The sequence below is a fragment of the Cynara cardunculus genome, assembly GCF_001531365.2.
Source record: "Cynara cardunculus var. scolymus isolate 2C chromosome LG 5, CcrdV1, whole genome shotgun sequence".
In the NCBI taxonomy this organism is placed as follows: Eukaryota; Viridiplantae; Streptophyta; class Magnoliopsida; order Asterales; family Asteraceae; genus Cynara; species Cynara cardunculus.
Genome location: NC_037532.1, coordinates 2,565,457 through 2,583,554, shown reverse-complemented (window position 1 = coordinate 2,583,554; position 18,098 = coordinate 2,565,457). Strand labels below are relative to the sequence as shown.

At 35.3% G+C, this 18,098-nt stretch overlaps 3 protein-coding genes across 3 annotated transcripts; 1 reads left to right on the top strand and 2 right to left on the bottom strand.

Annotated features, from left to right (window-relative positions):
* Positions 1-2,634: 2,634 nt before the first annotated feature.
* Positions 2,635-3,574, top strand: LOC112513781 (zinc finger protein KNUCKLES-like). The gene is made up of 2 exons (XM_025120142.1): positions 2,635-2,685; positions 2,824-3,574. The coding sequence occupies exon 2, from the start codon at positions 2,837-2,839 to the stop codon at positions 3,347-3,349; it is 513 nt and encodes a 170-aa protein (XP_024975910.1). The 5' UTR covers positions 2,635-2,685; positions 2,824-2,836; the 3' UTR covers positions 3,350-3,574.
* A 1,364-nt stretch (positions 3,575-4,938) lies between these two features.
* LOC112512042 (probable transcription factor At3g04930) lies at positions 4,939-6,482 on the bottom strand. Its single transcript, XM_025117832.1, has one exon. The coding sequence runs from the start codon at positions 6,372-6,374 to the stop codon at positions 5,145-5,147; it is 1,230 nt and encodes a 409-aa protein (XP_024973600.1). The 5' UTR covers positions 6,375-6,482; the 3' UTR covers positions 4,939-5,144.
* A 1,962-nt stretch (positions 6,483-8,444) lies between these two features.
* Positions 8,445-11,654, bottom strand: LOC112513490 (putative kinase-like protein TMKL1). Its single transcript, XM_025119772.1, has 2 exons — positions 10,247-11,654; positions 8,445-9,273 (listed from the first exon to the last, which is right to left on the bottom strand). Exons 1-2 carry the CDS (start codon positions 11,628-11,630, stop codon positions 8,633-8,635), a joined length of 2,025 nt encoding a protein of 674 aa, XP_024975540.1. The 5' UTR covers positions 11,631-11,654; the 3' UTR covers positions 8,445-8,632.
* Positions 11,655-18,098: the final 6,444 nt, after the last annotated feature.

The following is an 18,098-nucleotide window of genomic DNA, read 5'->3' as shown; positions in this document are numbered from 1 at the left end:
AAAAAATAAGTTACTTCGTTATTAAACCTAAATTAAATTATATAAAAAATTGCATCAAATAAATTACACAAAAAAAAACTTTTAAGTAATTAGTTTGATAATAATATAGATATTTTTTTTCAAAAGTTTATGATATTTTCGAATTTATATTTTATTCAAAAATAAAAACATTACCGTTTTCTCAAAACCACAAAACCGTATTATAATATCGGCAAATGATAGAATAAAACGAAACATTAAAATCGAAATGTATCTCGCTGCATTGCACGAGTAGTCTTCTAATAATATATAATAATAACTTAAGTAAATGTAATTCTTTTCTTCTTTACGTTTTTAAAATTACGATCGTTTATTTTCATGGTTTAATTCATTGATGTTTTCTCATTAATGATCTGGAATTTAGTATTTATCATATCTTTCACTTGATGTTAGAGATGGTCATAGACTGGTCCAAAAAAGTTTGGTTAACACGGCTAATAAAATCCCGGTCTAAATTTTACTGACTACAAACTAATCAAGGACCAATAACACAAATAAGCGACGAGATAGATTTCAAAGACCTGTTTGTTAGCAGCTTAATAAGTTTAACGAGATTCATAACTTTTCCAGTCAACTACATATAACTGTTTGGTAATAGCTTAATGATATAAAAAGTGGCTTATTCGATAAGCTTCTAGAGAAGAGAGAAGCTTTATGCAGAAAACCAAGTTTTTTTCCAAACATGCATCTCCCAATAATAAAAACACACTTCTTCCATCTATAGAAAAAACTCTCAAACAAAAACTTCCACACAACTTTATTCATACAGGACTTAATGAAAAACCAACTAAATAAGCTATAAACATTCAATGTTAGTGACTTGTACTTCATGCTGTAAAAATGGTACATAATATTTGAAAGAGAAAAGTTGAATGAAAAATCTTGATTTAGAGACAATAAGTAACTGCATCCCCAAGTACACAGCTCCCAATGCCTAAATCATCTTTGTTTATGCTTCTTTAAGATTGTGTACTTTTTCTCATTTCTGTTCAACTCATTAAGCTCTTATTTATAGGTTATCAGTTCGAGTTTTTTAAAATTAGTCTGGGATTTTTTTTACTGTTATCTTTTAGATCCTTTAAAATTAGTCGAAGTATGTATAAACTGGTTCGGATACCCATGAAGGCCAATCCTTGTCCCCCACTAAATTGTCCGTACAATAAGGACAAGGTCTCGGTTCAAATTCAGCTCTGCCCACGTCTAGACACCGTAATATACCCTTTTCATAATGATCGTGGGACCTGGAGGATAACTCAAAACCCTTTTCACAACAAGCCAATCCTCCTCATTCAGCCAAAAAAAAAACAAGGTGTTGGACATATGCATATGCATGATGTACAAATACTCAAAAGAAAAACATTAAATTTAAGTCATATTTAATGAGTTGTTGTTTAAGCTTTAAGGCATGTTTATTAGGAGCTTAATGAGACTTAATTTATTCGGTCAGCTATGTACGATCGTTTGGAAGTGCTTCATGATATAGAAACTGACTTATTCAGCAAACTTCTAGGGGAGCTTTATGTGTAAAACCAAGTCTTTCCAGAACATGTCCTCTGGACTAAAAAAACACGCTCCTCCCATCTATGAAAAAACTCTCCCAAACAAAAACTTTCTCCGTCTATACACAAAGATTAATCCCACAACCAACTTTATCCATACAAGACTTAATAAAAAACTATCCATACAGCCCATTAAGCTTTGGCAAACTAATTTATAAGTTAGCCGTTGACAAATTAACCATATGTTAGTTGAAATACTAGATGTTGGTGTCTAGTGAAAATTAATCGATAAACTAGATTACAGCACCAAATAACCTGAATCTGAAAAAACTAATTAATTCGAAAAATATATTTAAAAAAAAACCTAAAATTCAGCTTACCAATAAACTTAAACTAGCTTATAGTTGTTTAGATAAGATAGATTATTGTTATAAAATCTACTTTAAAAACCAAAGAAAGTCTGTCTTATTAATATCTTAACCTAAATTTACTATTTTGGCCATTAATGATGTTTGATAGCATCGATTTTGGTTAAATCTATTAATGGGTATTTTAGAGATTTTGCATTTATTTTAAGATACTGATGACAATACAAGTGAAGCAATGAAGTATAAAAATGCCTGCAAAAGAAAGCCAAGTGCCCATGAAACCCCATAAACTGTCAGATACTTTTAAGTGAATAAAGAAGGAAGACATGAGATTCCATTTCCCAATCCCCTTGCTTTCTTTTACCCTCTCTCTCTCTCTCTCTCTCTCTCTATATATATATATATATACACATATATACATACATACATATATATATATATAAATCTTTGCCGCAGCATGCAGAGACGTATTGGTGCACACTTATTCACCTATCCCTCTCTTATCTCTTCTGTTCCCAAGCCCATACACCCCTCTCTCTCTCTCTCTCTCTCTCTGCTCCATCTCTCTCTCTCTCTCTCTCTCTTTGTGAGGAAGACTGACTATATACATACCACATTAACACTTTCACCTTCACATTTTCCAATCACAATAACTAGTTTCTGAACTCTTTCTCCTTCATCTCACATCTTTAACTCTGTTTAAAAAGTTGCATCTTTTGGTTTCATTCTGTTTCACTCTCTGCTGATCACACTTTTCTTCCTTTCTTTCTATCTTCAAGGTCTTCTTCCAGACTTCCATTCTTTAATCATTTTATGAACCCTTTGATTGATATTATATATTTATATATTTATATATATATGGGTTTTGTTTAAAATATTGAATTCTTGATAACCCATCTTCCTTTTTGATTCAACAGGCAGCAAAAACAGATGGAAGCTGGAAATGTTGTCAATGGTGAAACAAATAAAACCATCAAGTCTTTCCCATGTCAATTTTGTTCTAGAAAGTTCTACAGTTCTCAAGCTTTGGGAGGCCATCAAAATGCTCACAAGAAAGAAAGAACAGCAGCAAGAAAGGCTAAAAGGGCAGCTAATTCTCATTGCAATTACCCTACTTCTTTGCTTCCACAACCTCCATTGTTGTTTGCTCCCACTAATCAGATTGGGATTCTTAATCCATCTCTTTATATCACTAATCTGTGTCAATTCCAAGGTCAACAGTTTGGATCTGATACAAATCTTGTCTACTACAGACCCAACTACATGAATCAGAATCCTTATAATCAGTTTGATCAAGAAGATGAACAACAAAGTTTCATCAACTGTCAGAGGAGCCTAATTGGGAATGATGAGAATTCACCAGAAAATATGTTTGTGATGGATGAGAATAAAGGTGTTAAGGAAATAGATACTCAAAAGCTAGATCTTTCACTTCATTTATGAATTGGATATAAGTTTTCCTAGATAGGAAAGATGATGTGATGTGATGGTTTGGGTTGATTTTATGTTTGTAGAAAGCAGAAGGGGGTAAAAAAGGAAGAAGCTTTTCTAGATCTTTGTTTTTTCCCCATTTGGCAGGTTTTGGGATTTCAGTTTTTGGATTTCTTGGAATAAGGAAGGTGTGAGAGGAAATGCCATATATGGCTTCTTTTGGCAAACAATATGTAGTTAGAGAGGGTGTCTGAGAAAAACATGTTTGCATTTCAGATAATAATTTGATACATTTCATTTTATCAGTTACACATAGTACAATACAGTGAATTTACTGTTCGGGATAGAGGTTAAGTCTGCATGCATCTCATCCTTCAGACCACACCTCCAAGTGGGATATACCGAGCTTGTTTGGTTTGGTTTTGGTTATGCAATGCCATTCTACGCTTTATGATATAGAAGGCAGGTATATGTACATCTACCATAGACCCCACCTCCAGGTGGGACATACTGAGCTTGTTTGATTTGGTTTTAGTTATGTAATACCGCTCTACTCTTTTGAATAGAGGTCAGGTATGCAAACATCTCATCCCAGACCACACCTCCACGTGGGACTTGGTTTGGTTTTGCTTGTGCAATACAACCCCTCCACTCTTTGAGATAGAGATTAGGTATGCGTACATCTCACCCTCATATGGCTAGACCCCACCTCCATATGGGATATATTGAGCTTGTCAGGTTTGGTTTGGTTTAATTTTGGTTTTGGATTTGGTTAGTCACACATAGTGCAATGCCAATTTGCATAGACATTGTGCACTTTGGGAAAGTGACAAGAACATAAATTCTTTGTTTTTCATGGTTTCTTCCTAGCATTTTGACTTCAAGATGATGTAAATACTCTTACAAAAGTTAAAACAAAGGCACAATCACTAAAATAATGCATGACATCATCTAGCATGCGATGCACATTGGATAATTGCTGCTGAATTGTGCACCAACCGTTTAATGTATTATTTTCTCACATAAATACAACATATAATGGGGGTTATAGTGCAAAAGCATAGCTGTAAAATACATCAAACTTACTATGATCACCTAAAATACTATATGGTTGAATCTAGAGATGCACAAATAAAGCCCCTTATCCGAAAAAGCCCAGTCCTAGTAAGCCAGGCTCAGGTCAGGGCCAAAAAGCCTGATCAAAGCTTGGTAATTTTTCAGGCGTGGTTAAAGCCCGGCCGGCCAAATCCTGGAAAAGCTCCTTTTCACACCTAAAGCCCGGGTCTTTTTTGTTTACTGAAAACGGGATTGGAAGGTCCAGGCCCTGTGCATCTCAATGAATCTACAAACAGCTCAACTCATTTGACTTGAAATCCAGTTTTGAGCACTTCTATTCTTGAATCAGTCTCAATTGAACCCTAAAATCCTTTTAGTGATGGTTGAATATTAGTAAATCCAAGATCAAATTATCATTCACCAAATATCAATTTCGGGTTGTCTAAGCCTCATATGATCACTTTAGAAGGGTTTTCTTATATGTTAACTCTGAGTTCAATCTCCTTTTACTTTGATGTTCTTTTCATTTATTCCATAACAAGATATGAAAGGCTAAACACTTAAGCTAACATTATTTAACAACAAACATTACAAGGAAAAAGAGATAACCACTAAGCATATTATAATAGCTGAATTCAGTATGCACCATTTTATATGACCATGAAACTAATGAACTTAAAAAACAAGAAAATAATTATGACCTCTAGAAAGCACTCAATGGTAGCATCCAAAGGTGGTTGCAGAGATTTCATCAACTCCCCATTGATCTGAGCTCCTCCAATCTAGACTTTATTTGATCCTGCATCAATTCTAATCTCTTTGAATAAACCTCCAATTCTAATATGTGTTGCTTCCTCCACTTATCATCAGTCATATCTCCAATGGAGAAATTCATTGACCCACCAAAAGGATTCATGTTCATCCCTCCTAATCCTAACCCTAACCCCCTTGAATTGCCACAAGGTCCGTTAGGCGAATTGTTAACCAATTCCTTGAACAATGGTAGTAAACAACTCTTCACAGTTTCTTCAACCACATTGGGGATTGCAGGATTCGAAGCCCCTGCCACAGCCCCAGCCCCAGCCCCTGCCCCCATTGATTGACTAAATTGATGCTGCTGATTGAAATTCTCTTCGATTTTAACTGCAGACGACCTTGATCGCTTTCGTGGCCTTGGCACCTTCTTCTCTGAACTATTGGGATCAGCAATATCGTTACCATTATGCTCGTTCAAATTGAAAGTGAAGTTAGGGTTAGGGTTKGGGTTATGGGGTTCATCATCATCAATTCCTCCACCATCAGCAGTGGCAGGGGTGGAGACGGTGGTAGCTGCGATACCACTCCAGATCTTGCAGGATAGATCGAAAGTAGCTTGATCGTGAGGGCTTTTGAATACGTACTCTTTGCCAGAACTGATCTTACTGAGGACATTTCGATACTTCTTTTTCAATCTTCTAAGTTTCTCAACCAACTGGTTTTTGTTGAAATCTAACTGTAATTTACCTTTGATCTGATCATAAAAGGCCGCCGTATCGTGGTGGTGATGTGAAGAATTGTTCGTCCCTCGCTGCGTAGTGTAGTCAAGGAACCCCTGTAAGAGCTCAATTTCATCCTCATCGTTCCATAACCGCTGAAACAGCCGTCGCGAATCGTCTAAAGCCACAGGCTTCTTCACTTCTACAATGGCGTCAGATCGAACAAGCGAAGTGGTGGTAGTTGTCGCTGTTGTTGGAGTAGCGGCAACAGTAGTGGTGACGTTCGGAATACCGGCGACGGCGATCGTGACTTCACCTGCGGCGGAAGACATAGAATCGTCCTCTTCTTCATCATCCTCCATGACATCGATCAAGTCAACATCGTCCTCATCAACGTGTCGATTCTGTAAGGTATGCTCTTCTTCTTCGCTCTCTTCATCATCTTCTTCGTCGATATCTTCTTCGCCGTAGACGGCGGTGGGGTGATCTTCCTCATCGGAACCCATCGTGATCGGCCGTCGTCGTTGAGCTCGTGGGTTGGTTGGTTGGTGGTGCCAGATACTTTATCTAGGGTTCGGTTCCGAACAGAGAGGGTCTGGTGGTTGTTGGTGCGAAGTGTTTAGGCGAACTGCCGAACCGGCAAACCCGAGTTACTGGGCTCCTTTCTAATTATACCCACTAACAATAACCCGACCGGCCCAAAAAAACCGGACCAATTGAACCAAAAATAAAACGAAATAACCGAATTGTAATATAGATATTTGGTTGGGTCAAATAATTTGCATTCGGTTTAAATCAGGGAATGAAAATTCATTTTTAGTTACTTTTATTTTTATTTTTATTTTCATTCATCTGTCTCAATCAAACAGCCCTTATATATATATATATAGAGGTTGGTTATTATATAACTCTTGATATTTGTGCAACTAATACAACTCAATCTCAACCGTCCATTTCATTTGATTAATATGTGATTTCATAGAAGTTTTGATTGTTTCCTAATATAAAGTATTGATCATAATTAATGAACCATATTCATCTTTCATAAATATTCAAATCATAATAAATAAGCTCTCATCATTTCCATAAATATCTCAATTTATTAGGTTGCATTGGTTGTACAAATGCGACGGGTTGTATTTGAAACAAACTATATATATATATATATGTGTGTGTGTGTGTGTGTGTGTGTGTGTGTGTGTGTGTGTAATCAAATGAGAATGATCCATATTTGAAAGAATATGAAAACGGACAAATCACGTACAAAATCACATGTGATTTTACATTGATAGTCAAAAAAAGTGTTCAGACGACTTGTGGCTACGTCTTCAGGTCACTTGGATCACATGTGATGTTAGTGTAAAATCACATGTGACTCAACCGTTTCCGTGTTCTTTTAAATATGTACAATTCTCGTTTGATCCTCACTATATATATATATATAGAGAGAGAGAGAGAGGGAGAGAGATGGGATCATGTGAAACCAGTCTGTTTTCGTGAGACCACCTTTTTACACTTGAAACTTCACAGCAAAACGCCTATGAAGATAACCTTCACAATGTTTTTGTTGTGAAGATTCAACTGAGGCTAAAAAGGCACATATTGTCCCAAAGAAGCAAAGACCGGGGTCTCAATTCTTGAGAGTATTAAACATTATCTTTGATACCATTTTGAAATATATATTACATATAAGAGTCTTCTTTTAATAACTTTATAATCCGTGAAGTCAATGATTATCCTAATTACATTTTAGAGTTTTTATATTTAAAATGAGATGTTTATCTCGTATTTGATTATGTTTATCTACAGTTACTTACAGAATTCAAAAATTGAGTTTTAATAAGTTGTTTTTATGTACAATTTACTTGTAATCTTGAATTTTAAGTAATATGGATTAATTAATAGTACTTTATGTATAAAAATGACTTTTAAAATTTTTTATCAAATATTTTATAATACAGTATAAATTAATTGCGTATGTATGTTACACGAACGAGAAGGAGAGAGAGAGATATGTATTAAGTTGGTGGAACAATTATAATAACTCATCTATTTTCTCAATATTAAGTTTAAAGAGTTTTTACATTATCTGTTTTCTAGTTTACTTTTTAGTAGAGCTATTGACGGGATGACCCGTTAGACCCGTCATGTCTGGTCCGCTAAAAAAACGAGCTTGGATTACCATTATCAAAGAAATGGGTGGACCTGAACTGACTTGTTAAAATTAACAGGCAGACATGGACAATGAAAAAAATATTTGGATAGGCCCGCCAAATCCATTAATATTTTTGTAATAATTAACTTTTTTTTATTAACCTGGATATTCAACCCGATATGCGATTCGACTAATCCCAGGACGACCAACTGTTTTGCAGATAGCCCAGAGTCATCGCGTTTGAACCTCCGTGGCCAAGGGGATTTGTATTCCTCCTTGGATTTAAACTTGGGACCTACTAGTACTTTTGACCTTTGGTGAAATTCGCGGTATAAATCTCGATCAACCGAACCAATACGCAAAACGACAATCGGTACACCAAACAACGGGAAAAAGTCGATTTACGCAATCGTTTTCGATTCATTTAGCGGAATAATAGTTCTACATTCTTGATGCATACATACATCTAATACAAAATCTCAACAAACTATCTAAAATCGAAACACAACCCTGGTGCACCAAAACACGGAGAAAAAAAAGTCTTGTATGTAATCTTATCGTTGCAGTTCGTAAAACCCCCCGTTTCCATGATTCGAACCCGAAAAACGATCAAAATGGCGTTCCGATTTCACTTCTCGTTTCAGCCGGGCTATACAAAGCCGATCGGTTTCTCGGTCTATTCTCCTCGAGCTGCTTCACCACTTCCTCCATCGATGGTCGAACCGATGCCACCGGTGCACAGCACCCCATGGCTAACTTCAAGGCCTGAACCACACCGTCTTCCATTGGACTCCTGATTCCTTTCAGAACCTCCACATCGAAAACCTCCATTGTCGTTTCTTCTAGAACTGCCACCTTCACTGCCGCCGGAAGATCAACGAACCCCTCCCTGCCGCCATTCTTTCCGGGCTTCTTTCCCAACAAAATCTCCAAAAGTAGGATCCCGAAGGCATACACATCAGTTCTTGAATTGCAGTTCTTCATCTTTTGAAGCTCTGGTGCCTTGTAGCCGCCGGTTTTCGCGGCGGCAATGATCTCGTCGGCTACCGCCGGGATCATGAGCTTGTAGAGCCCGAAATCCGTGAGCCGGGCCACGAAAAAGTCATCAACAAGCACGTTTCTTGACCGCACATTGCCGTGAGTGATGGGTGTCTCGATGCTCGAATGCAAATGGGCTAGCCCTTTGGCTATACCCAACGCAATCTTGTGCCGCCTTGACCAGTTCAAAACCGGTTTCCCGGGCCGCGATTCTGTAGAAAACAAACAACCATTGATCAACCAAAAGTCGAAATCTCGACAGAAAAAAATTACATTCATCTCCAATAGTTTCTTCATTTTGAAGATTTCAGCATTATAACGTTAATTTTAAAGATGGAGAACCATGCAAGAAGTTGATCAATTTCCGAGAGCACGAGAAGTTCCAAGATCATATATGATGATTATGTGATACAGACACGTAAATCGTATTACAATACAACACGTCCAAAATAGACCCGACTTAGTGCATGTCACCCGCTAATACGTCGGTCAATGCAACATGTGTTGTTTCATATATGATCTTGGAACGGTTCGCCTTCTCGCATATTGACCGCCGTCCTATTCGAACATGACCCTATTTTTGAAAATATATGCTAATTTTTGGACAACCGAAGATAGAACCGTGGACATTTACCGTAAAACACATTAATGAGCGGATTTCATGCATGATTTAACCAACCGTTACCAAAAATAAAAGCCTATGAAGTTGATGAATTTACGAGAAGTTCCAAGATCGCAAATGATCACATATAATACGAACACGTAATCATACATGGTACAACACGTCCAACACGGGTTACTTGGTAAATGGGAAACGTCCCCCGCAATATACCAATCAACGCAACACAAGTATTTACGTGTTCGTATCACATGTAATCATGTATCATCTTGGAACTTCCCCCTTCTCGTTTTAACCCAACCCTACTTCAAAAAACAAGCGCTACTACGAACATTTATCGTAAAACACGATAACGAGCGGAATTCAAGCATGATTTAACCGACCGTTAACGAAAATCAGGGGTGTTCGTCCAAACCGTCCATATGCGGTGCGGTTTCAAACAATGCTCAAATCGCATATGCAACGTAAAGGTTTATAGTTTCGGAAAATGCTCAAATCGCACCGCGAACACCCCTTAACGAAAATAGTGACATACGATCTCGGTGTTAAAAATCGAAAGCGTTTACCGTGTAAGAGCTCGTGAAGAGTCCGATTCGGAAGATAATCGTAAATCAACAACTTCTCCCCTCTTTTCCCTTGATAAAAAGCTCTCAACGGAATCAAATTTTCATGCCGGATTCTTCCCAACTGTCTGATCGCCGGCAAACAACAACCACCGTCTCTGCAACTCCCTTCCCTCAAAAGCCGCAAAGCAATCGTACCACCATCGGCCAATTTCGCCTTATAAATCGTTCCATAACTCGTCTTCTCCATAACTTGACCGGTGGCGTTCAATACATCCTCTAATGTCAAATGCTCGCCGCCTTGAAACAATATCAATTTTCCTTCGCCACCGCCATTTTCGTCATCTTCACCATCTTCGAATTCTTCTTCTTCTTCATCTAAGTTCTTCTTTCGTTTCCCTTGAGAATACCCAATTAATAGTGAAGCAAAAACGACAACGCCTGTCATCAAACTGATCACGAGTCCGGCAACGGCGCCGGAGCTTAAACCTCCTTTGGAGCCTTGTTTACAGAGCTTTAATGGCGGACCGCATAAGCTAGGGTTTCCTTCAAACGAATCCGATCCGAATTTTGATTCACCAAAATTAGGCAAAACACCAGAGAGATTATTGTAGGAGAGATTCAGTTTATCTAAAGGTAATTTCGATAAATCATCTGGAATTAAACCTGAAAAATTATTGCTACTAAGATCAAGCTGTCGAAGCCCTCGAAATCCAGATATATATTCTGGAATACTTCCTGTAAATTCATTTTGTCCCATATCGAGATATAGTAAAGTGTTGCAGGTGGCATTTGGTAATGCGGGTTCGGGTATTGACCCGGATAACAAATTACCATGAAGACGAAGAGATATCAATCGATCACAGAGGTTCCAGATGGATGCAGGAACCGACCCGGATAACAAATTGGATCCGAGATCAATATCCGATAATGAAGAGCTGTACCCGAGTTCAAGTGGGATGGAACCCGAGATGGAGTTAACTGAAAGATATAGACTCTGAAGTGTGGAGAGTTCTCCAATCTCCGGAGGGAGTGTGCCGGAGAGATTTGCCGACGGGAGTTGTAGAGAGAGAAGATGAAGAGATGGGTCTTTAGAGAGAGAGAGATTCGACCATTGTGGAGAAGATATATCCGTACACGTTAATGGAGATCCATTTGTGAAAACCCATTTCAATCCTCGCCATTGACAGAGAGGAACAGATGTATTCCATGAATTCAACAACAAATTCTCCGTTCTTCCTTGGATTGAAGGTTTCACTCTTCTGAGTAACAAATCAACATCTGGAGAAGATGAAGAAGAAGATGGTGCTGAAATGGTGAAGGTGAAGAAGAAGAAGAAGGTAAGAGAAAAGGAAAGCAAAATGGTTGAAAAAGGTGAAACCGCCATGGATGGAGCTTCGGAGAGAGAGAGAGAGAAGGGGTTTTAGAGCGAGAGTGAAAGAGATTATCGAGTGTGTGTGGGAATATGTGAATATTGTTCTAGGGAAAGCTGACGAGAGTGTTGACTGGTAGTGATTTTGTTCCCACTTTAACGCATTTGAAAACATTAAGCATGATATTATGTTTCTTTTGATGATCCACCGTTGGATGGTAATCGGACGGTTAAGAAAAAAGAGAGCATGTGTAAGCTTTGAAGCAGGCAAGCAGGTGAATATTTGACTCGAATACATTTATTTCCATGAAACAGTATCCGTTGCATATAAACCTAAAGTTTGAAGTATTTTGTGTTTTTTAATGTAAAATAAATAAATAATGCATAGTGAAATAAAAAATAGTATTTATATATTCGGAAAAACCTAAAAAAATAAAACTAAAAACCTTTTGATTAATTAATATGCGATTAAAATACCATTTTATTTTAAATTAAAATATGTTTAATCTGAAGGACGGGGTACGGAAAGAGAAGAGAAAAAATAAAATATCTAAAATATCGTTACATTAAAAAATTTATTCAAAATTACCAAAAATATAAATTTCTTAATTTATCTATTGATTTGTGGTTTTTATCATACAACCCAGCACATTGTTGTAAACCATACAAATCAATCTCAATAATTCTTCTAGTTTGATGAATATGTGATTTCATAAATATTTCGATTATTTTTTAATATAAAGCCCTGACCATAGTTAATGAACTTTGACTATCTTTCAATAAATATTTATATCATAACAAATGAACGTTCATCGTTTCCATAAAATATCTCAATTGCATGTGTGTATAATATGTAATTGTAACAATGACATGGTTTATATTTGAAACTTCTCATATGTATGTATATATATGGGGTTGGTGAGAAGCGTAAGAAGAGATATTTACCTTTAGAAAAATCATAATTGAATGTCAACACTGATGAGGTGCACCGAGATGCACTAGATCAATTCCCTTTCTAAAACACAATTCATGGGTGACATGATATTAAAAATGATCAAAGGTTTAGATTTTTCTTATGTTTCTCACCATAACTTTTATGTTCACAAGATATTTCGCCTATATATATATATACACAAACATATATATAAGGGCCTAATCAAATGAGAACTGTATAGCTTGTGATAACTGTGAGATCCAGTATGAACTACTCATTTGAAATATTTAAGGATATTTTTTTAAATAAAGTAAAAAAGGTAATTTAGTTATTTTAAATAAAGGTCAAAAGTTATTTATGTATATTTTTCAAATTGTTAATTTCCTAATTTAACATTTGATTTGTAGTTGAGATCGAATCTCACGGTTATCACAAAACTATTAAGTTATCCCTTGAATGCATATATATATATATATATAAACAAGGTTAGGTTCCTGTGAGAAGCATAAAAAGAGATCTCCACCATTGGATCAATAATATTTGAATGTCAACACTAATGAGATGCATCATATCAATTCTCTTCTTTTAACACAATTCATGGATGGGCATGAGATTAAAATTATCAAGTATTCAAACATTTTATTACATTTCTCACTTTAACTTTTTTTTCTCACACGTTCCTTCGCCTATATATACATCCATAGATTAATATCTATTTATTTAAATAACCGTAAACGACTATACTTTGTATTTTTGCAATAAAGTTAGTTTTTTGATTATATCGTTGTAATTTTTCAATAACTGTGGATTTTCATAAAAGTTTATACGCATCTCTATTAATCCCACAAAATTATAACGATAACAACCAGTAAAATTCTCAATGACCCTGGTAAAATTCAACTAAAAATTTACAATAAAAGCCTCCAATGTGTAGCCTTTATTTTTCAATATGATTAAACGAATCAGTATAAAAAGTTAGTCATATTAAACGAAATTGATACGTATGTATGATCCATTGTCGGGTTCATTATTTATGAATATTGTTCGTTGATTCGTTGTATGTGATTAATTACTCGTGGTAATATTCATTGTTTCTTGATCATTAAATGCTGTTTATTGTATTTTTTAGAAACTTTCAATATATACAATGCCGAGAGAATTTAATACATGGACAGATATATAAAATTTTGACAATATCTTTTAACACAAAATTTGTCAAAAAAAAATAACTGTTTATACATGTAACATTCCATATCAGTTAAAGGGAGAAACTAAAGTTGCTTTATAAGGGATCAGATATATCTTCCATATCAGTATTTTGTGGTTTTGATGTATATGTGGTTTAGAGAAATGCTCAAAGCGTACTTATGGTTTGGTTTGCAACTTCTCCCCTAAACCGAACCACTACCGCACCCCTAATAAAACTTAGAGACTGTTTGGTTGGTTTTACATTAAGTCATATATGGATAAATTTACCTGTGTTGATTAATCTATCTGCATAGATTAAGATTTTTTTTTAGAGTTTTTCGTAGATGAAATGAGTGTTTTTTTTAATTGGGATGGACAAGTTGATAAGTTATTTGATTTTCTGCATAAAACTCCCTCCGCCTCGGCCCTCCTAAAAGTTTACGAAATAAGTCGTTTTTTTTATTATTAAGCTACTACCAAACAATCATATATATATTGATCAAATAAGTTATGAGTTCCATTAAACCGAAAAAAGACATCTTTGTACACCAAATGACATTTAGCCTAACGGTATCGTAGTCTTTGGCCTCCTAGAAGGTCATAAATTCAAACCTTACCAAATGTGAGAAGGGTGTGTGAGTTTATTTGTTGTATTTACTGTATTTAAATATTATATATTAAAAAAAACATCTTTATACAACTTATTTGGCTCTTAAAATTAATTGTTTTTATTTCACCTAAAAAAAGAGAATTATATTATGTGTTTAATTTTTTATGTATTTATTAATATATATGGGAATGATATGGTGGAGGTGGGCCACACAGTAAGAAGGAATACAATGCTTGCTGGCCTGTAAAAAGGAAGGGTTACAAGGTGAAGTAACTAGAGTTAGACAAAGGTTTCAGGTCAATTGATTACCAAAAGGACCGGGCCGGCGGGCCCCATCTCCATCCATCCGTTGACTTCTCTACAGCAATTTAAGGGTGTACACAAAATGGTCAAACTCTTCGAAATAATTCACCAACAATTTAATTAAACCCAATTCGTTACAGTTACATACGGTCAAGATTGGTCAAGAATTATAACTTTGACTGATTAAAGATTGCGATTTTGATTGATCAAACGAAAAATAAATGAATAGTTTTGTAACTTTTACAAATTGACGGCAAATAAGTACACATGTAAACCCATATTGAATCAGACAGGTTCATATATGAACCAGTTAAGGAGCTTATATGTAAATTATACGGGTTCACGTATGCACTTGTTTTGTCGGTTATTTGCAAAAGTTACGAAATTATCTCTCTATCTTCTGCATATCATACGAGGAATTATTCGACGCTTCACAGTCAAGACCGCAAATCTTGACCAGATGAAGAGCTAAGATCACTTATCTACTTTTTAGATACTTACCACTTCTCAAATGAACCTATGTCTAGACTAATATGCATAGACAAGTGATCGAATGAGAAGAAGAGTCAATGTGAGAAGCGTAAGAAGGGATTTCGACGAAACTTAAAGGGTTTTTTGGAAGTTGTTATATGGCTTGTTGCATAATGGCCAAGTAGTCGTAATGTTTAAGAGGCTTTATACAGTACAGTGGAGAATGGAATATGGTTGTTTGGTGATTGTTCTGAATGGACGGACTTAGTAACGACAAATTACCATTTTAACCTTCTGTATGATTTCAGCTATAAATTAAATACTGTTATTCGGTAAATATCTGAATAAAACAACTACCTTACAAAGATAACTACATGTTCAGTATTACTAGTTTAAAACAACATTTCAAAATAAAGAACAGTAGATTGGACCCTAAGATTATGTCAACAAAGTTTCGCACCTTGACAGGATTGAAGGAAAGTACCAGATCCATCTACGAGCAACAAAATTACAACGCACAGATGCATGTACATCCAAAAACAAGTAAAAGAGAATAGGCATATACATTATCATGAGGTATGAATCATGCCCATAAGACACGAAACAGATTTAAAAAGAACAGGATTAAACGTATAAGAAATTTGATATAAGAGCAGATGATTATAACAGATTGAACCCAAGAAGCAAAAATAATCACAAGCAACATCAAATTGACTTCAGTACACTGCTAATGAATGTCTGCATCCTTTGAAACAAAACAAAAATGGTGAGTTTGAATGTATCTACGTAAAGGTTTGTTTCAAAACATAAAAGAAAAATAGATTAGCCCCGAATGAACATGCCTCGTTATACATTCAGTTGTCCAAGTTCAGTCTTCAGCCCCATATACCTCTATATCCCCTCTCTCTCCTTTTTTCGGGGAATTTCGAAAGCGATGCTTCAAACATATAAAGAATTTCTTTAACCACAACACGAGCACATTCAACGTCTTCATTGAAACAAACAGTTTCTTTTGATTCCATCGTGATTTCGACATCTTCTCTTGCCTCTGCGAACTTCAAGTTGATTCGTCAACAACTTTGTCAGTTTCAACAGTGTATGTATGACCAATAGATCTTGAACTGGACAAATGGGGTTCTCTCAAAACAAGAATTCGAAGATGGGAAAGTAGTGCGGTTTGAAAAGGGTGAATGTAATCCCCTTTTCAACATTAGGCATGGCAACAGGACGGGTTTTGTAATCCCCAGTCCCGGTTTGTAGTAACATCCCCTGGGCCCCGCCCCTGGCGAATACAGGGATTAACATCTAGTCCCCGATTAAACCTCTATCAATCTCGGTCAAACCCCATGAAGAATATTTGTTAGTTTGATTCTACCAGGAATTCCCGGACCCATTTTAGCGGGGAATCCCCGTCCCCGTTCGGGTCGGGTGAACCAGGTTCCCCACCGGATCATGGCAAATCACCATCCCTATTCAGCATGCTCCATTTCTACATGTAAAAATGTAGAAACTATTTGGCTATTTATTAAAATTAATTAATTCTTAAATCTCTCATTTTTACAATAACTTTTTTTTTTAAAACATAAAACGCATGAACATAAACTGTTCACTATTTTAGGTTTGATTTTGAACTTCGGTTTCCCGATCGAACTCATCAAATACATCACCGCCTTATGTAAACAGCCTTTTTATCGTCCCAAAATATATTTGATAATCAGTAACGGTTAATATAATACAGAAATGATACAATAATTTCAAAAAAATTAGCAAAAAATGATTAGAGGGATAAAAGAAAGGCATGCAAAAGATGTAGGGTTGGTGGGCAATTGGATGGAGATTATGAAATAATTGTGGTTTAATACCATCATTACTTTCTCAAAGCATGCTAATCTTTGAACATCATTGCCTTCACTTTTGTTTAAAATTTGCCCTCTTATTTTTTATGAAACTACAATCATCATACTCGTTAATTATCGTGTAAAATTCAAATTTATGTGAACGGGTTTTAAAAACAGATCAATAATGTTTGGACTTTTGATGCTATGATGTCGTATTATGTTTTTCTGTCTACGATCAAAATAGAGTTGTTCATGGGCGGGACAACCCGGTAGACCCGGCCCGCTAGAAATACGGGTTTGGACAACCATTGTTGAGAAAATGGGCGGGCCCGGTTTATCCGTTAAAATTAACGGGCGAACATGAACAATGTAAAAATAAACATGGACAGGCCCGACTGACCCGTTTATGTTTTATAATTAATATTTTTTTTACTATTAATTAAATTATACTAGTATACTTTAAAATTAAATTATTAAAGTTATAGGATGGAAGTTGAGACTCTTTGGTTTTTTCTTGAGAACCCAAAAGACTCTACATTGTCTTTGTTAGTATCTTTATGTCAAAAATCCTAATCAATCAACAATGGATAGACTCTACATTTTCTTGAGAACCCAAAACACATATTCCACATTTGGTAAGACCTAACTGGATATGATAGAACATAAAAATGACAAATCTACCCTGACGAGTTATTTATATATTTTGGTTAATTTATGTAATTTTTTAAATTATAATAAAATAATTATTTTTTATAACAAAATATATCATTAGAAAGTTTTCGTCAAAACGGTTAAAATGACACCAAAATAAAAACTTTACGTAGTTTTCAATTATACATTTTCTACATTATTTTATATTTATTAATATTTAATAAATTACATAAATTAACCAAAATATAGAAATCATATAAAAATATTTGAGAACAGTAAAATGAAAGTTTAAAGAACATAAAATTCAATAAATAAAATTTAAAGAATAATAAAATATAAAAAGAAACCAAATGAACTTTGGCCTAGCGATATGTGAGTCATTGATCTTCTAAGAGGTCGAGAGTTCAAACATCACCAAAGATAAAAATGATGTGTAAGTTTATTTATTCTATTTACTATATATAAATATTATATATACTTTAAAAAAT